The following is a 20363-nucleotide window of genomic DNA, read 5'->3' on the forward strand; positions in this document are numbered from 1 at the left end:
TAGAATTTTCATGATTTTCTTTGGGAAAATATTTCAGAATCTCTTCTGAGTTGAGAGTAAGACGCAGACTTGCGCCTCACACGGGTGTTTCCATGTCTCCTCTCTAGCGTGAAAACACATTCGAGTGAAAAGTGTGATTCATTCTTCAGGTATGACAACAGCAAATGCTGATGGTTTAGATGCTGGCATGTGTTCTCCTCAGCAGGGCGTGTGTGTGTGCGGACATGGAAATAAGTGTTAGTATATGAGTAATAGAAAGAGTGGGCATGTCGGGGCACGCTTATGTGTGCGTGTGTGTGTGTGTCTGCTTGTTGTTGTTGCTCTTCTCTCTCTCTCACACACACACACTGTGGTTGTCATTGGCTTGGACACATGCCTGTGGTCTGTGAGGTTGGTGTAACGATGACAGACTCACACATACACTCAGATTCCAGGACCCCCACAGACACGACTTGGCCGAGTCTCCGCTGGTATATTTGTTTGACAATGTGCCCTTCGGTCTTCAGAACTGCTGTGAAGAATTGTCTGTGTCTCTGTCTATCTGCATCTTCACTGACAGATCTGTCAACATAGACAGCGAAGCGAAAGCAAAACAATAATACATTTTCTGGTGGAAAATCAGCATGAATATCCTCTATAATCCCTGTAGTACCTGCGTGCACCCAGGGACTCCTCCCAGTATAGGACTACACTATCCAGCTACCTGACTAGGTCTGTGCCACCTAAATTGACTTCTTCAATGCATTCCCTTTTTTTTTTTTTACACCCTTTACATTGCCTTTTTGCTCTGCTCTATCCCACCAGAACAGGCTGTGGTAGCTACTGTTCATTTTTTTCAAACAACATTTTTGGTCATTAGTGCCTTAGAAGTTCCCCAAAAAAGGGGCCATCATTGTGTAGCCAAAAAGGAAAATGGAAAAGTCCATTCAAGGTTGGGTGGTGGGGGCAGCAGCTGGACTTTTCCCTAGAAACCTCCTCTAGCTTCTAAAGGAACAGAGGCCAACCAAGAGACTAACATGTCTCAGGTTCGCCCAAGGCCTCCCTCCCGAATGCTACTTACTCTATGGGGGCATTTTTGAACTCTGCCTTTTGGCTCAGCTCATTTGCCGACACAATAGTGTGCTTCATTGTCTTCTCCATCTCCCAGGTGAATACCAGCCTCGCCGAACTCCATCTGATCCCTGGATGTGTAAACACGTGAGCACATTACCTGAGTCAGGTAGCAAACGCCTTGATGTTGCTTTTTCATTCAGCCTGGGAATCGAGCTGGAAGAGCAGTAATCTTCCTGCCATCTTTTAATCTAAACAGCCCTAATTACAGGCAGCCAGGTGTATTTGGGCGGATACATGGCCTTCACATTCGAGCGCAGCCATTATTCAACAGCCAGGAAACCGCCGGCAGATCCCAAACAAAAATAACTTCCTTTTATTTTTTCAAGTGATATCACCTCCGCGTGGCGTGAAGCGCTGTAGATGGAGGAAGATGAAGTAATTAGAGGCTGCGGTGTAGCTAGCTAGCTATCTGGCCCCTGGAACATGAAGGCAGGACAGATGTAATGAAAAACTAGCCAGTCAGACCAAAGGTTCAGGCGGCAGAGCATTTAACAGGACCAACACTTCCTGCTTTGTTATTATCGTTTTCCGGTTATCATTTGATATGGCAGCATCCCGTCCTGCTTTTAAGGGTCTTGTAATGATACGCTATGGCCTTGATGACCCATCTAGCAGGCTGTTTGGCGCCGCTCAAATGCCGTCGCAGGTCGAGAATGTACGTAGAACACATGGAGATGCTGAACCACTTCACTGCCATGTGAATGCCTCGTGTCTTTCAAATCCAAATGATCTTTTCATAGCCTCAGCAGCCTTCTCGCTCACGCTTGTGTTTCTGGAGTGGTTCTTAAGATAAGTTACAACTCAAATCAGTGTGTTCGACTGCCTGAGACTGAAGTCTCACTTGTGCTGATGCGCTCCTTTATGTCATCCACAACCAAGAGTACAAGTCTGAGTTACTTAAATCAGGCTCAGGTTGCACACTTAAGACTTACCATCAGACCAAACCACCACAACATTTAAATCATCCATTTTTATCTGGCATCTTCATTATACAACAAGAATAATAAGGAAAGAAATTTCTGTTAAATTCAAATATGTCTTTAAAGATATTTAAACATGTGTCAGACTCGAGGAACATACGGCCCTTTGCCTGTACTTAAGCAAGTCATTGTTAAAAAAAAATTTTTTTTTACAGTTTTAATTATAGAAAACCTTTAAATAGAAAAAGATATATATCAAAGGCTCTACGGTAGCATTTCCTGTTTTTCCTGTAAGTATTTTTTCACATTCATAATTATTTTTGATTGTATATTTTTTTTAATTCAACTAAAGTGACTTGGGATTTTAAAATTCATTATACTGGTTTTGATCGCAATTTTTTATTTAATAATTTAATTGTGAGCAATGATGACGACGAAATGCTTTATTTTTGTACTGTGTAGGAAAATAATGTGGACAGTTATTTGCCTAACAATTCATTTTTCTTAGTCTGGGAAGCCACCAGCACCCAACTGTTGTGTATTAAAATTCCTAATTTATGCATCCAGGGTTCACCACTGTGGTACCGAGGTAATTTGAGTCGCAGCCCTCAGAAGTGTGAGTTTGTTCTGGTAGTGTGACTGAAATCTCCAAACACTTTTGCGTACACAGCACACTCTCACTGCTTAGTTCCCTCCATCGCTCACATAGTTAAATAAACACAACACCAAACCCTCGCAGACACTTTCTCTCACTCCCACATGTCACTGTGACCAAATCTCTCAGCTGTTCATTATGAAATGGACCGTCACACATCAACACAAACTCCAGGTCTCACTCACACTGATCATTGTGAAGCTGACTTTTAGCTGACATTTTGGATCCATGGTTTTTACTGGTCGTATCATAACTGGAACTGTGTGAGCTGCTTCGTGGTCTTGAAGTTGAGGATGAACTCTCCTTGTGGGTCACTGCCGCTGATATTAAAAACAAGCTCTGACCCAAATCTGTGTAGTAGTTTTCAGAGGGAATAAATACTTCTTAAGTCTATTCGTGGCTCATCCAGATATGGCTGCTGCATGAGTAGAGCTTTGATGTACTTCAGCCAATTACAGCTGTGCTCATTATCAACACAGAATAAGAAAAAGAAAAGTCAAAAGTTTAAAATCCACCGAGCAGCATGCAGTGAAATTAACTATTAAAAAACAAACATTTGTAAATGGCCAATCTATTTGAGTTAGGGATAAAGGAGGATCCAGTTCTGTGTAGGAAAAAATTGATGGCTTTCAAGTTATCTTGTGTGTTTGTTGCCAAAAGAAGGTGGAAAAGAGGTCAGGTTGATAGAGTGGCGTTTAATAAAACAAATATATTCACATTTTCATATAGATCATTTTCTTATAAAACAATATATGTAACACATGTACAATGCATGCAGCACCACATCTGTATAATACTGGTGTTGACACGTCTCCATTGTCCAACTAAGTGCCACCTCCACATTACTATTTACAATACAGTAATTTACTGCAATAACTGAGACTTGAAGTTCCATAAAAAGAGAAACAAAGCAGCTCCGACAACTTGAATCGATCTGGCCAAGAACTCTGAAGTGTCACTTCCTAACTTCCGACCCCACGCGGGGAATTGGATCAGTCCGTGTTGCACTGTTGCGTCCCTCCGGGTGTATCGCCTTTCCCCGGGAACGGTTTATATCCTTCCTGGTGCTGTGGTGGTGTCAGCGAGTATGGCAGGAAAGAATGTCTTCGGTGTCTTGTGTGTGTGTGTGTGTGTCAGCATCTTTGGTGTGAGTGATTCGTGGGTGTCCATGTCAGCGTCTCTGACAGGTGTGTAGGTTCCGGGCTGCAGTCCTGCTGACAATGTGGTCTCGCTCTCCCTTCTCCGGTCTGCAGGCCAGACCGTCGCCACAGTCGCACCGCTGGAACAGCTCCAGGCCGTGGGTGCCTTTCCTGCGGTGGCGTGTGCACACCTGGCCCTCCGTCAGCACCGGCTTACAGATGCGGGACCAGAAGTGCCTGGCACAGCAGAGACCTTCTGAACAGTCTGTAGACCTCAGGCAGGTATCTCCCTCTTGACCTGGAGCACAGGGAACAAGCAGTCATTAACCAACTGAAGACGTAGCGTGAAATGAGCAGGGGAGTCTATGTCAGCTACATGCAACATTCCAGACATCACATCTCTGGAGCTCATTACTCCAAATTCATCACATTTGTCAGTAGCTGAGAACTGACCTTTCACTGCGTGAGGCTGGTGATGAGCAGTTGGAGGCCTCTTGAAGTGATGCTCCATGGTGTTGTTGTGAATGTGCCATCCTGGCTCTGCTCCATCGATGTCATTTGCCTGGCAGACACCTGGAAAACAAGACATTATTTGACTGTTCTTCGCGTACATTGACACCCAGAGTTGCTTAAAGGAACATCTGCTCACCGTTGCTGCAGCGGTTTCCTGCGCAACACATGGAATCTCTTGCGCATCTTTTCCTGGTCTTACGGCAGGGCAGACAGGCTCCCCGGGAGTCATTGCAGAACTCGTCACCTCCGCACTCTTCATCATCAGTGCAGAAACCCAACTGCTGCAAGAGCAAAACACAAGAATGTCAGAGAAAACACGCGCAACAGCTGGAACAGTCTTTGCGCGCTTTTGCTTTTACGCACGGCGCGTTTCCATACCTGCAAGGTGTCCGCCGGTGACTTGTGAGCGATGCTGCCCGCCGGAGAGGTGCGCGGGCTCGGGCTGACGCTGTCAGTGGCCCCTTTAGCGCCGGCTCCACCCGGCACGCTCTTGATAAGGTTGGAGTTCTTCAAAAGAGTCGCTGCGTAAACCTCTCCAAAGTATCCAAACAGCGTGAGATAAACAGTCATAAAGCACCGTGCCGAGCTCATCGTGCTTCTCTGAGTGAGGGCAATCCCGTGGAGTGGAGGAGAAATGTCCAAAGTTTGTTCTCAAATCCCGAAAGTTTCCAGAGAGCGATGCTTGCAGGACTAGTGCCCGACAGTCCCGGGATGATCTCTTTATACTTGCGGGCCTGTTTGTCTTCCCGCCCCCTCTCTGTGCACAACAAAGGCGGAGGCAGGAATTTCAAAGAGAGACCCACTGTACGGAAATGGCCACCTATTCTGTATAGGTTTCACAATGTTTGTGTAATGATAATGATCTGTGAACAGCTCCAGCCATTCTCAAAAACAAGTCCCTCCAATCGATGGAAATCAGTTTCAATTACAGCGGCATTCTCAGCCCCAAATACAGACAAATAAATAATTTATTTGGGGATTTAAATATCAAGTGACATGCGATATCATCCAAAATAAGTGGTGGAATTTTACTTCATTATCAAAGTTCAAATCCGTAGAGAAGGTGGATACTGAATGGTGAATTTATAGATGCATGAAATACTTTGATAGCAACTTGTCATGTCATGAGAAGTTTTAATTTACTTGAAGCTTTACGTTCATTTTAAATCAGTCACCAATCGTGATATTGTGTGTTTGAGATTGAACTTGTTTTCTTCGCTGAAAACCAGGCGTATTTATTCAAATAACATGTTACTCCACGAGAACTAACCTTAAACGTAATAATATAGAAGGCAAAAATGAAAAATCAGATTCAAAATTCAAGAGTTTCAACTGAGATTGGATCTCGTTTTGGTTGATGAATATTTAACGTGTCTCTTCCTGAAAAGTCTCCATTAAAGCGCTCATTTGTCAGGTTAACATTTGAACACTTCCCCTTCATATCAGGCCATAATGCCTGTGTGATCTCCTTTCATCGCGGACTCCATCAACCCAACAGTTGATGTCAGCCTTCTCCGCTGACATTTCAAGCCGCTGCTGCCCTTTGGCTGTGAGGACTCGCGATTGAAGTCACTTGCGTCGATTAACCGGCTGCTTCATTTGATCCCTGCGTTTGCAAAGGCAGCAATTATCCTCCAAAGTGCGCTTGCTTACACCAGGGGCGGACATCAATGTGTAGGATATGCAGACCATTTACGGGGTGTGAAAAGTTGACCGAATTAATAGACTTCCGTGGCGAGGCCTTTCAGGCTCGACTGGCACTTGGAGATTAAAGGGAGCTGTGATCTGATGCGTCCCGCTCAGTGACTCCGGCCAGGAGAGTGTATTTGACAGGAAATTTGTCAGCCACGCCAAGTCGTGACACCGTTGATCCACTCAACATCCAGCCCCACAGGTGATCAAAGAGAGGGTCCATCTGAAAGTAGACGCGCTGTGTTAAAAACATAATGATGATGAAACTAAGAGCTGCGCGCCTGAAGTTCACTTTTGGCTATAAATGATCCCTCGTCATCTGCCATTCATAATAATGAAGTCACCTCAGCCTTTTCATCATCGATATGAAAAAAGAATCCCTCCCCCAAAAAACATCGTGAAATCAAAGTTTATTTGAAGTGGAGGAGTTTCACGCAAGAATGGTGCGTCAAACTCATCCGCCCTGTTGCACCTCTCAGATATGAGTATCAGAAAACTGCAAATATTAGAGGAGCTTTTCAAAACAATGTTGTTCACTTCCACCTTTTTAGAAGTCCATTGAAAGTTCTCATGTGTGTTTCACTCAGACAATTCGACTTTCAATAAACAGATAGCTGCGTATCATTTCTCCTTTATTCCTCAACAGAACAGCCATTTAAATGGCATTAAACCTCTACAGTAGTTATTACTATTTGGTGCCTTTTTTGTTACATGTGGAAACGTCTTTAATTTCGCCTTCTGCTGGAAATCTCGAATGACGAAAGCTTCCATCCACCAAACATCCCATTTGGAGTGTTATTGTCGTTAGAAGAGATGTGTTTAAGATGCACATGGAAACAGCGTTTAAATCATGTTTCCACATAATGATGATTTTTACACTAAATGCTACGGTTGGCGAGATGCGCCGTGCGTAATGGAGACTTTGAGCTGCTTCTCTCGCGCCCCGTCGGAACTTTGACGTCATCTGCCGGTCCGGTGCCGCGGATGTGTGCGTGTCGACACCACGGACTTGCGCTGTGGACACCTGACAAACACGCCACAGCACTTGGCTGCCCGGAATTACTCGTGTATCTTTTGAAGTGTGGCTTTTATCTTGGCTGAATGTCAGCGCTGGAAAGGTGAGCTCCTTTGATCCGCTTTGATCTCGCTCAAGTGTCACTGTGTTGTTGTGGCTCGGCTCATTCCCATGTCCCCCCAAAACTGCCAACACAGACGCTGAATCATCCCGACTTACCGCAAAGTGGGTGACATGAGTCCAGAACGACTTCTCATGACGCGAGTCGACGCTTTCACAGCAGGTCTGAACTGCGCGTCTGGTTTACCTGCAGCGGTCTCTGGTGGCGATCTGATGTAGCACAACCACTACTCTTGAAGTGACCTTTTTCATGTGCGGTTCTGCGATGAGATCAACAAATGTGACTGGTTTGATGGCGATAAATAAGGCCTATTTAAACTTCACATACCGGTTTCCGAGAAAATAAATTATGTTTCTGCATGGCAAATACTTTCACTAGAGACACAAATGCATTATTTTATTGTTTGTTCTTGTGATTCCATTATTCTTTGGTTAAATCCTGCAGATTGATTTCGTATAGATTATATAGATGGAGGCCTTCACTTGACTTAAGGTTGGCTTTATGCTTTAGGAGTGAAAACGGTTTGCAAAAACCAAACCTCAGCAACTTGTTTTTCAGTACAAAACTATGACGTAGAAGTACAGAAAATATATAGATAAATAAAATAATAATTGTCTGCCTTGAAATGAATAAATTGATAAATTAAATTCGATTATACTACAACTAATAATAAATAAATGTTACATATTTTGCTACTTAAAACAAAATAAATATATTCAGTGTGTGTGCAACTGCAACATACATTTTAACTTCAGAAAAATATGAGCTCCATCTAGGATTTACTTTATCTAAATTATTCTTAATTATTTTTGTTACATTATTTAGACATTTTTGCACATGAAAATAATTTGAATACATTTCCAGGGTTAAATAAATAAATATATTGTGGAAACTGGAAATTTTAAGAAGAAATTTGTGGAATTCCATAAAAGGTTTTCATGGATGTTGTTCTACATGAAATGATTTGCTTGTGTGCATAAAAAATGAAAAAGTCAATGAATAAACGAATAATATCTGTCAACCCCATAGCTGTCTCTCCACATTATCCTCATGCCCTTCATCTAACATGTCCCTAGTCTCTCCTGTTCATGTGTCCAAACCATCTGGATTCTAAAACTTATCGCCAGATTGGCTACATTTTTAGTGATTGTCTTTGAAAATGCAAGCTTGTCTGTGTCACAATGAAATGTGTTTATAGTATGTGGAAGTGAAACGTGTGAATGTCTACACTTCAGATTTATCCCGGCCTCATCCAGGATGTGACACCATTAATGCATTGGTAGGCTATCAGATGCCATAAGAACGTGAAAGACAGTCGAAAGAAAAACATGATCAGCACCTGTTGGGTGCTGCAGAAGAGCCCTTGCAGAATTTACGGGGAGTTTCCGTCACTCTACCTCTGGCGACAGGTTTGAGGTCCCGCCGCTCGACCTGTCAGTCATCTGCATTTCATGACAGCCGGTTGTGGCGTTGGCCCCATGGCGGACAGCAGGCGGTGAATCCAGCTGCACTCAGGTCGAGTGCAGCCAAACACTGTCCTGTCTGTTGCATCTGAGCTAGTGCGCATGACTAATGAGAGTGTATGACCGAAGGGGACAAACACGCAGTCACTCATCCTCAGCTACAGTATATTGATATTCCTGCACTAAAGATCCAAACACATATAGTTCAGAATATTGTATCAGGTCTGCATGCATGATGATTTATCTAGGTGGGATAGTTATTGTATTCAAGAGTGATGGGTAGATGAGGTGCCTTGGAACAGTGTTGCAGGGTTGATGAAACAATTTTCAGCGGCCACTAGATGGCGCTCTTGGTTTAGAAATGATTAGTTGTTTAAATCCAACCATTTTATGCAGGCAGTGCCATCTGGTGGCCTCTGACAATCAGGACACTGGGTCACGAAACCTCATCAGCCCTTCAGAATGGTGCGTCAAATTTTAAGAAGCTTTCCACTGAAAAATGGCACATGAAGAAGAGACGAACGCCACTGAAAATGATTGTTTTTACTCTATAATTTTAAAAATCTTACACTCTGCAAAATCAATTTACAGCAGGAAAAAACAACAAAAACACAAGGCAAACGTGGTAACATCTGTAGAATGCGGTCGATATAAGACTGAAAACCAGTGGATCGTACAGACGGTTAATACGTAAGGCTGTGTGACACACATGGTCGTCCTTGACACAGTGCAGCTTTGTCTGTTATGAATCGAGGGTGGTGTTTGAGGCCCACGATCTTTTGACAGGGTGTAAGATTGAAAATCAAAAAGATGCCGTTTAGCTTAATCGTCGCGAGGATTGTCACCAGCGGTAAACAAAATCAACGTCCACATTACTACATTTGAAATTCTAAACAAATCATGTCGCCTGCCGCCAAGGCATTTCATAATGCTAGCACAATAATCTCATCTTTAATTTTGGAGAGTAGTAGTTTGGTGCCAGGTCCTTGACCTAGAATCGACAGCAGAATGTGAGACTGGATAAATCACATCAAACACACTTCCTCTTCGAGTGATTCCAGAATGTAACGTGCCATTTTTCATTCACAATACTAGTCGGTCTGTCGTTTCAATGTTCAGAGTGAATGAAATTAAAAGCTGTCTGAGTTGACCTGGACCTCTGCCGTGCTCCAGTTAGCTCGGAAGTCATAGCAAGGAATTAGGTCACATCCGATTTCAGCGTGTTCAAATGATCGAAGTGTTGACCACGAAATCTCCTATCCTACTTCATGATGGACATCAGCAGAAAACTCAACTTATTTCATGAATTTTAAAACATGTACTTCCAGTTTACGTTCGGGGACTTGGACTGGTGAGAATTCTCCGACTTTCTGACATGGAAATCACTAACGCAAGCTTTGACATCAATCATTGGAAAACTTCAAAATAGTAGTGTGGACGTAGAAGAATACTTCCCTCCATGAACCTTTCAAACTGCAACTCATTCCTGCTCCCCCCTTACCCATATAACCAAGTCAGTTACAGTCCGATGTCACACCGGCGGTTTAGAGAGAAGCACGTCCTTGCAGTCGTCCCACAGAGAGCAGGTTAACAGGCCGTAAGATGGACATGAATAGTTCTTCTAAGGTCATGGGAAGCAGCCGTCTACAGATTTGAGGTGTTTATGTGTTCATGCAGCATCAATAAGGTCAGACGATGGTAGATCATTTTTTATGCCATTGAAATAAGGCACTTACACTTCTGATTTTATGCTCTGACTTATGATGATGATGGCGCTGGCAGACAAATGGAACTTCCCTTTAGAGGGTAGTTTTTGGAAGATTCAGATGACAATGTGGTTTGTTTGACAGAGAGGAAAGGATGGATCATTTTTAAATATGACTGAAGAGTACATCACGTTTATTAAGCCAAGATTTTATTCAGAAGCTAATCCATTATGACTCGATAAACACAGTTTATACTTGAAAAGCAGCATTGCTTACTGTGGCCTGATGATAAAAAATAATAATAATAAAATTGAGCTTCTGCTGTCAGAAAATGCAATAAATTAAAGTTAAAATGACTTAACCCGTTGTGTGCTTTCGTTATGACTGCAATATGATGAAAAGCTTGAACATGTTTTGTGATATATTTCTCACAGCAACCTTTATATTTTGGGCCTGAAATCACTCTGTTGGCTCAGTGTTGTAAATACCAGGGACGGTATGGCCCCAAAGACAGGAAGCTGGAATTGGAAGGGCCGTCCTCACCCCTGCAGGGTCCAGTTTGGAGTCTACATTTAAAAGCTGAGCTGTTTTTCTTTATTTAAATAAGCATACTTTGTGTAAGAAGATCCACATCCTCAGATTTGAAGATGATTTCAGAGATTTTTGATCCTTATAATGGGAGCCAGTGAATGAGGTAGGGAATGGGAACCGGATTAAGTGAAGAAGACACTTCTGATGCCTCAACACAACTTCAAATTTGAGCATATTATTCAGATCTACTCTTGTGATTAATGTCCTGATTATGGTGCACTTGTTTATTATGTATTACAATGTTGTTATCCAGTACTTACGTGGCTATTATCAATAATTTTTCATATGATGTATGAAATGGTACATTTGGCTCAATAATCCCAATAACCTGGTTAAATACTCAGAATAAAATCATGGCTTAAAAACGGGAAAGTGGTCGCCCATGAGGGAAACTACAATACGTTCAAACCATGTGGGGGAGAACTCGTTCAACGCAATGCAAGCTATTAAATAAAGCAGTCAAAACTTTCTCGCCGGAGGAAAGTCAAATACAAAACAAGTAAATCAGGCACAAACGAACCACGATACCAAAACAATAACCAGTACTGTTACCACCACTTGTCAAAATGCATCAACAACAGCACCAAGGACATCGAAAAAAAACATCTTCACAGTTGTCAGAACTGTACAGAAGCAAACGGATTTGGTTGAGGATGAGGAGGCGTGTGTGTGTGGGTTTACTGCAACTGAAAAGAAGGACCTTGTCAGTCTCACAAGCACTTGAGGAGCTGGGAATGCACAGCCATTGTGCTTTCAAAGTCGAATGAATGAAATCTTCTAAAAAGCCAACCGAAACATGACGCCTACATGGTGACAGCGCAGAGATGTAGCGATAGGAAAGTCAGCGACATTCATGTTAGTCTAGAGCACTTGATGCCAGGTTGGTGTGTTTCTCCGTGAAGGACCGGAGAAGTGGGCTGCAGCAGTACCGTAGCCAGGAGTCTGGCCACAAACACTGAGGAAACACAAACAGAAAATAACTTCTTTTTTCTCTCAAAAGCCCGGCACAGCTTGGGACCAGAACCGGAGATACTGAACGCTCATCCTTCCGAGAAAACTTGGCTCCGTTATCAGACATCTGTGTGTTTGTGTGAATGCGTGTGTCCCTGCACTTTCTTTGCCATTTCAGCCGAGTGTAAGACAACAACTGAAGAGGTGCTACAGCTGTCCCACTAATAAATGCTTCATCCAGAGCCACAGTGAAATAAAGGCATATCGGTGACCCAGAGGGTTTCGCCATCCGTCCGTCTCTCGTATCCGCTCGTAAATTTAGATGTACTTGTGTTTTCTACGACACAGCTATGTCCTCCGTACGGCCGTCCAGTCAACGGAAAGGTAGTTCCTTTTGGTGTCGCTGCCTGGAACTTCAAAAATCGTTGTCCCAGCCGGAGTTGTCGTCCGGAGGCGGGTCCTCGTTGTCCTCGGGGAAGCTGTCGAAGTTACTGGTGTCTACTGCTGATGAGACCTGAGCACAGACGCGCAAATCAGAAAGCAATGAAACCTGAAGAAATCTGCTATAAAAACACTTACATTTGGGATAATTGGAGGCGTCAACGTCCCCTTCTTTAATCCCTCCCAGTTAAAGCCTTCAAACCATCTGAAGAAACAAGGATAAAGGTGCAATGAAACCACAGTAACACACACTTTGTATTACAAGCCTGAGTACTCACTTGTGCTTTTGAATATCTTTCACTCCATTTTTCAAGTTTCCTAGTCGCTCAGAAGGATTATCTCTGCAGCAGAAAAGAGCATGTATCAACACACCAGAGGGACCCCTGCCACTCATACTCAAATCCCATAATGCATTGCCACGGTTAAAGCTCTGATGTAGGAATTCTTCGGTCTGCAGTGTCGACAGTTATTCACATTACAAAGACGTACGACTGTTGATGGGGTTCACATTTTTAATTAAGGCCTTAAAAAAATAAAAATTTAAAAAAATTTAAATTTAAATTTAAAAAATTAAAAAATTAAAAAATTAAAAATGTTGTAATCTGTTTCACTGTCAATTTAATTTTTCATTACTAATTGTTGAAATTATGTTTATCTAAATTAACATACATTTTAAAAATTGCTTTGCTAAAAGAATTAATTCATTATTTTTCTGGTCGATCAGACACCAAAAAAAGAGACGTAAAAAAAAAATACACATATATTGGAAAATTTAAAGATAGAATTTCTGCTAATTTACTGCGTTATAAAAATAAAAATAAAAATAAAAATAAAAATAAAAATAAAAATAAAAATAAAAATAAAAATAAAAATAAAAATAAAAATAAAAATAAATTCACCAGATGTTGCACAACCCATCATTTTTCATTTTTCATAAGACAGCCACTGAAGTTCAGCCCTCCTTTTTCCTGGATTATAAATAAAAGTAATACAAATGAACACTTTTCAAAATGATTTACGCATTTGAAGGAATGTGCTACATTGTCTGATATGGTTCATTTAAGACAGCTTACATGGATGTTTTCCATTATGTATTATGGAAGTTTGGTTGATTGTATTAAAAAAACATTAGTTGTCTCTTCCCCAGTATCTCCATCTCTGTTCTTCATCCCAAAAGTCCCCTGTCCCTCCTCTTCACATGTCCAAACCACCCGGGTCTATCTTCCATTGTCTCCAAACAAATCTGCTCACCAAATCTACTGACGAGAGCTTATAGTTCCGATGAAAAGGAAGGAGTGCTCAAACCAAACACCTACCTGCATAGCTTTTTGATGAGATTGGCAGCATTTTTGGTGATCTTCTTTGGAAATTCAATCATGTCGATGCCTCTCAGGATGATGTTGTAGGTCTTCATGGGGTCTGGACCAGAGAAAGGAGGGCTGTGCGAGCGAGGCAGAGCGTGTCAATCACCATCAACCTCATGAAGACTTGAAGCGTTCAAGTACCTGCCAGTTAAAAGCTCAAACATGAGGATTCCTAGCGACCAGTAGTCAGCAGAGATGTCGTGGCCTTTGTTGAGGATGATCTCCGGTGCTACATACTCCGGCGTCCCACAGAAGGTCCACGTCTTCTTCCCAAACCCGATTTTCTTTGCAAAGCCAAAGTCAACCTAAACAAAGGAGAGAAGCCGCTCAAAGCAACACGGCCCACCGCACTGTGAGCAGCGATCTCTTCCCCTCAAGGGCAGAAGCGGCGAGGCACTCACCAATTTGGCGTATCCCCTGTGGTCCAGTATAAGGTTTTCTGGTTTGAGGTCTCTGTAGATGATGCCTTTGGAATGCAGGTAAGCAAAAGCCTCCACCACGCATGCAGTGTAAAACCTAGTGGTTGAGTCTTCAAAGGAGCCGCTGCATATATTGAAACCACAGAAAAAAACATGACCAAAATATTAAACGTTTAATGCAAAATATATCTTTTTTTAAATTCATATGTTGGCCCACAGTTTTACACACCCGTAGCACATGTCCTGGCTAAGACTAAGACATACCAGCACAGACAGCGGATGGCATCACTCAAACCCTTGCAAGTGCCAAAGATCTCAAGCAGGCAAATTCCTGCATTATTCAGTCGTTGTCAGCTCTAGTCCATTGAGCACACATGAAAATATTACGCAATTTTTAATTTTAATTTTTAGACTTATTTATTTTTAGTTTGTAATGTAATTTACTAAACTGAACAGTGAACCCACAATGTGATATTCACCACCCAGAACACTTTAGAATGACATTAGAATTTCAATTCTGTAATTGTAAAATGATAATTTCATGTTCATTTGATACTGACTATCAACATCCAATTGAGGACATTATGACAGGAAAACAATTTGTGTTTTGAAATCAAAGAATGCATTGCATCTAGTGCATAATGGGCTGGTAAACAAAAACAATTGGGGTCACAAAATGAAAGAAAATATTCATATTCATTTATGCATGAGGAGGAAAAATATTGTAAAAATTGCAACTCCTGAAAAAAAATGGTCCACTATTACACACACGACACCTAATTCAGTCGTCATTCGGGTTTCAGCATGAAAAGGAAAACAGAAAGAGGCTTCAGTTTTGGTCACAAAACTCACCGGTCTCTGAGGATGGTCCACAGCTCCCCTCCTAAACATGCTTCCATCAACATATAGAGGTACTTGCTGTCTTTGAACGTTCGATAGAGTCTGTAACAGAAACATCAGAAAACAGAGTTTTAATCTATTAGCATGGTCCGTGAATGAGAATCATGGAAGGAAGGGAAGGACTTTCTCCACCACCTCAAACTGACTCACTCACTTTCAGCATGTTTAAAGATAGATTTGGAGAGACTTGTTTGCACATGGATTCAGTACCTCACAATGAAGTCCGAGTGGGCCTCCTGCATGATGAGTTTCTCAGAGCGGATGTGCTCCTGCTGCCTGGTGTCCACGATGTGTCTCTTCTTTAGGATCTTCATGGCGAAGGTTTTGTTCTCGTCGCTCTTCAGCTGAACCTACATGCACCGAAAAAGGTCAGATGTCATGTCGACCCACTTGACAAGTGTGAAGAGGAATGTCCCAGAGTCGGAAGCCGCACCAGCTCAACGCGCCCGAAGCCTCCGACCCCGAGCGTGTCGATGATGTTGAAGTCAGCGAGGTTAAGACTGAAGAAGAAGGCGTTCTCCGCTTCGTACCTGTGGAAGGAGAGGATCAGAGCGTGAGGACGACAGCTCATTTGTTGGCCAAGCCTCAGGTGCTCCACTCATTCATCAGGGTCTGAATGAGGACGTGCTGTGCATCAGAATAGGATCAGTTCTCTTCAAACCAACTACCAGTGAAGCTCTGGAGAGGAATAACCAACCACTTCAGAGATTGTTTCCACGCTTTCATCCGTTCCCATCACATGACCTTCTTCTTTAGTGATAATCTAATTCTGACACTTTCAAGGACTCACAGGGCTTTAGACAGGTGTGGGCCTGTGCCGGGCACACTGGGTCACTGGGAACACTCAGCAGATAAACGTGATATCAGCCCTGTCCTAAATATATATTTAGACACAAGCATAAAACATGAGTGATACTTGTTTATTGTCTATTAACAGTTCTATTTGCGAAGCTGGCAATAGACTCTGAATTGCAAAGGGGATTTAGATGTACTTATTTGTTGTTGAAGAAAAAGATACTTTTTTTTTTACTTTTTGTTTTACAGTGGAAATCTCCTTTTTTTGTTATTTTGAAACCAACCACTGCAAGAAAATGATAAAAGTTAAATATTAAAATTCTACATTAGAGATCAGGGCAGGGAAAATTAAATGTAACAAATTGTGGGTTAAATGCCAAAAAATAAAATTAAATAAAAATGAAAACAAATAAATTAATCAATAAAAATAATGACAAACATAGAGAGAGGACAACTTTTACTTAAATGCTACTGACTTTATTTTCAAAGAGTCAGAAAATATTCTATAAAAATATGAAAATAAATTGGTAAAAGAACTGAGGGAAAATGTATTTTTTCCAATTATTTGAAGGGACAAGAAAAACAAATATTTTAAGTAGTCGGGGGAAGCATGCGAGCACTCTCAATCTAATTGAACACTGGATAGAAAAGCCGTGAGGCTGTGAGAAATTACAGTTTTACAAAATGACAAATAAAATTAATTGAAAGTTAAAAAAGTTATTAATTAAAAGGTAGTTAAAAATGAAGATGTTTCGAGATTTTTCAAGTTCATGAGGGGCCCATGACATCAGGCAAAGGCCCATGTCCGATAGTGACTGGGGGCCACACAGGTGAAGAAAGAAAATAAAATAAGAAGAAAAGAAGAAAATAAATCTAGCTTGACAGGATGACACACAGAAAGTGAGGTGGTTCGTGTGACAGAGCCTGTGGCTACTTATGATCATCAGCCTATCATGCCAATCTCTGTTTATTTTTTGCTGAGGTGTTGACTCCGCTTGTGTTACATGAGACTCACAGGCAATCCAACACAACACCTGGAAAATGGCCCAGAGAAGGCCCAAATCCTAAAATGCTCTCTGCTTATGGAAGGAAAAGGCAGCCGGGGACAGGAATTGTGTTTCATGAGACGGGATTACAAAAAAAGTTCACCGGGGCTGCGACTCACCACCGTCACAAAACTGCTACAGACTTACACATTCAACATTTGGTGGGAACATAAACAAGATTCTAGTATTCAAGAACAGATCAAAACAAGTGCAATCCTCACTTGGATATTTGAAGTGAAAGAGTAGAATTTGGCCAGCAGATGGAGACATTGCCCCATCAGTCAGGCGCGAATTAGTTACATACACCCTGACACTGCGAGCTTTATTCAACTTTTCTATTTTCACTTTCAACTTTTACAACACATAACACTATCTATAAACGCCACAGCATGCTGAACAAACCTTGAGTCTCATTAACACACTAAAAAATTGCAGAATAATGGCTTGGCTAGTAGTTGGTGCACTGCTGAAGTGCCAGATGTTTCACCCCTGCGAATGAACATCAACATTTATGTATTTATTTAATTCACTGAATCATAAAGCTACTTCACTGAACAATGACACATGAGTGTCAATGTATCTGAAACGTTTTCAGTGCTCATTTAAGAATACAAACAGAGATGAGGGGGCTTTTTCATCTTACTTTATATGAACAGTGTAACATGTTTGTTGTTGCTAGTATTTGGTACAGTTACAGAGAAGGAAATGAGCACAGGCCATGACTCATTTCTCATGTTAAACAACTTGTTACACATCCTAACTGCTGCTCAACTGATGTGTTTCTACCCTTGTGAGGGTCATACGCAATCTGCTTGAGTGCCTCAGCATACAGGAGTAAGTAGGAGGAGTAAGTAAACCCATTTTGGCCACTCGTACCGGACCTTTGGCTTCCCCTCCTTTGCCTGCTTTGATGTGCAGGTTTCCACTCTGATGATCACTACTGATGTTGACTGATGCCGGCGCTGATGCTGAAATATCATCAGATAAAAAGCATGTGAACCACATCACATGGTTTCGTCATCTCAGTTGCCATCAAAACGGTCGGCAAATGCCCCTTTTCAAATCTTCATCTCAGACTTGACACCAAGCAAAACACAACAGCTTCACACAAAAAGGGGCTTCAACTGATGCGCTGACATTTTGCCTTTAATCACTTCGCCTCCGTTCTGCTGTTACATGAAGAAGCCTGTATTATGAGGCATTCAGGATCGAATCATGGCATGGACCAGTCCCTCTTATCAGTCAGTCTCTGTTTCATAACCAGCTGCCAGCCTCCCTGAGGTTTGTCCATCTCCATGGCTCGAGCAGCAGATGCAGGAAACAGGAACCTGACACCGAGACGCAGGCCCAGAGGGATTGAACCCATACATCCACTTCAAACAGCAGCCCAAACCACGACCTTGAGTGAATTTGAACACAGAGCTTTTTATTGCGTCCAACTATGGTGCAGCTCGCCCTCAGAGATTTTGGACTTAAGAGTCTCCATTATGTCCTGTGATTTGGATTCATCCTTCACAACTCTGACACCGCAGACATGTTCCGATGGGTTTAATGCACTTATATAATCACGGCCACTCTGAAGCTAAATAAAAATGTATCGGGTTCATGACATGCCAGATTTTTCCAAGCATCTGAATGGACGTCTTCAGTGCCTGACGTCTATGGTCTTCTGGCTTCAGTCTAGTCTCTTGTGGGCGACATTGTAATTACATACGAAGGGTCACTTCAATTAGCAGCGTATAGCATGGTCCTCTTGTTCCAGGGCAAATCCTCCATGAGCACAGTGATATGAACTGTTCCGATACGGGCCAAGCCCTCCAGTGGGTGATAATCTACACCAGCGGACGGATGAGATCATGAAGTGATGTAATCCCCAAGAGTTTTGTCTATTTGTGCATGAACCATTCACCAACACGGTTTGCTGGTTTGGCATTCTCTCTTCACAGAAGCAATGTGTGAGAGGACAATTCTGATTCGCTTGAAACAGACACTTTGAGAGTCGGTATGTGACAGGTAATTTACTCAGACATTAATTTCACTTCAATTTATTTTAATTTAAGCACAATTTTGCATTTGAAATTTCATTTTGAATATGTGTGTCACAATGAAAAAAAATGTTTTTAAGGTAATTAATTAAATTGTTTTTTGTTGTCACTTTTATGGTTATTTGACTTTTTTTTCTCCACTGACTGGGACAAATGACACCAAGTCATATGCCTCAAATCACATCTTTCTTACCTAGGAAGACACACTTAAAAATACAATGGATCTAGGTAGTGTGGGGTGATGAGGTTTCATGAAACAGTGTCCTGAGTTTCACAGGCCACCAGGTGGCACTGCCTGCTGTTAAATGTTTGGACTTCACCAGTGAGCAACGAAGCCTCAAATCATTTCTCGACCAAGAGCGCCATCTAGAGGCCTTTGAAAATTAGGACACTGTTTCACAATACCTCATCTCCCCACCACGAGATCTAGAATTCACAATCGTCTACACGCTCAGGTTTCATTTTCTTCATGTCTCCTGATTCTCATGGTCAGTTCTCCTGATCCATTTGTGTGAGAAATAAACTCCAGCTGTATCATAATAAATAAAAAGTGAGCGTCACCGCAGGAGGTGATTGAAGAAAATACCTGTCAGCTTCACAGAGAGCAGCCGGCTGCAGTGTTAAAGTCCTGCTGGGTGTTTTGAACCACCGTGACCAATTAAAGAAAGCCTCCATCACTGTGACTCATCCTCACATATACAAAGGGTACAATTATCCCCTGGAAGGATGTCTGGAGATTTACACAAGCAAATGTCTGCTTTTAGTTTTACAAAGACGCAGCGCGGCACTCGAACAAGGGCGGCTTTCCAAGTCTCCCAGACTGTTGATGCCTGTGGTGGAGATTTAAAACCAGCATTGAGCAGCTCTTGTACCGCGCGGTGAGCTGATCAGCTGATGGACAGGTGGCTTATCCAATCACCTGTCCAGATTCTCACTCACAAACCACCTGCCCTTTTCCAACCCACATCCAAGGTCGACTCCAGCTGCACAGATGGTTCTGTGTAACAAACCATCTGGCGTATCAGGTTTTATAGCGAGTGCCAGCAAGAGAAGCCCCTCGCTCACACATGACACAGTCACACACACAGTCTGGGGAGGGAAGAAAAAAAAACCCCACGATGCTCTGGTCTATTACCACATCACAAAAGAGTGAGAGTCTAACTTAACTGAGAGGTTAATGATTCCAATGATAGCCGGAGAAACAGTGGCTCATTTGCATAAAACCCATTAAGTGAGCCGGCTGAAAGAGCAGGGGTGGTGGAGAAGACCCACCGTGAAACTCTTGGTATCACACAGAGCAATCTTGAAAGGTGTATTAATCTATACAGGGCATCTGAATACCAGAGGAAAGGTTGTGCAATTACAGCTGTCTTCACTCTGTTTGGTGTCTGAGTCCAGAGAAGACAGTGAACTTTAGTTCCACTTCATAATTCTGCTCAGTCTCCTGACGCAGATCATCTCTCCTGGTTTCATC

At 42.2% G+C, this 20363-nt stretch overlaps 2 protein-coding genes across 3 annotated transcripts in view; both read right to left on the minus strand.

Annotated features, from left to right (window-relative positions):
- Positions 1-3490: 3490 nt before the first annotated feature.
- LOC128765110 (dickkopf-related protein 1-like) lies at positions 3491-5016 on the minus strand. Its single transcript, XM_053875567.1, has 4 exons — positions 4719-5016; positions 4477-4621; positions 4281-4400; positions 3491-4125 (listed from the first exon to the last, which is right to left on the minus strand). Exons 1-4 carry the CDS (start codon positions 4929-4931, stop codon positions 3860-3862), a joined length of 744 nt encoding a protein of 247 aa, XP_053731542.1. The 5' UTR covers positions 4932-5016; the 3' UTR covers positions 3491-3859.
- A 4170-nt stretch (positions 5017-9186) lies between these two features.
- Positions 9187-20363, minus strand: part of LOC128765090 (cGMP-dependent protein kinase 1) — a 113733-nt gene continuing 102556 nt past the window's right edge. For both annotated transcript variants that reach the window (XM_053875523.1, XM_053875522.1), the window contains exons 10-18: positions 15437-15533; positions 15214-15353; positions 14956-15045; positions 14086-14227; positions 13826-13989; positions 13637-13759; positions 12599-12661; positions 12459-12525; positions 9187-12393 (exon numbers count right to left, since the gene is read on the minus strand). In XM_053875523.1, the coding sequence (XP_053731498.1) occupies positions 12295-12393; positions 12459-12525; positions 12599-12661; positions 13637-13759; positions 13826-13989; positions 14086-14227; positions 14956-15045; positions 15214-15353; positions 15437-15533 (985 nt within the window). In that variant the 3' untranslated portion in view covers positions 9187-12294. The remainder of the gene's footprint in view (positions 12394-12458; positions 12526-12598; positions 12662-13636; positions 13760-13825; positions 13990-14085; positions 14228-14955; positions 15046-15213; positions 15354-15436; positions 15534-20363) is intronic.

The sequence above is a fragment of the Synchiropus splendidus genome, chromosome 9, assembly GCF_027744825.2.
Source record: "Synchiropus splendidus isolate RoL2022-P1 chromosome 9, RoL_Sspl_1.0, whole genome shotgun sequence".
Taxonomy (NCBI): Eukaryota; Metazoa; Chordata; class Actinopteri; order Syngnathiformes; family Callionymidae; genus Synchiropus; species Synchiropus splendidus.

Coding starts and splice junctions, on each gene's coding strand:
- LOC128765110 (XM_053875567.1), bottom strand. CDS start 4,931: ATGAGCTCGGCACGGTGCTTTATGACTGTTTATCTCACGCTGTTTGGA. Junction 4,401..4,476: donor AGGAAACCGCTGCAGCAACG/GTGAGCAGATGT, acceptor CTTGTTTTCCAG/GTGTCTGCCAGGCAAATGAC. Junction 4,126..4,280: donor CCAGCCTCACGCAGTGAAAG/GTCAGTTCTCAG, acceptor CCTGTGCTCCAG/GTCAAGAGGGAGATACCTGC.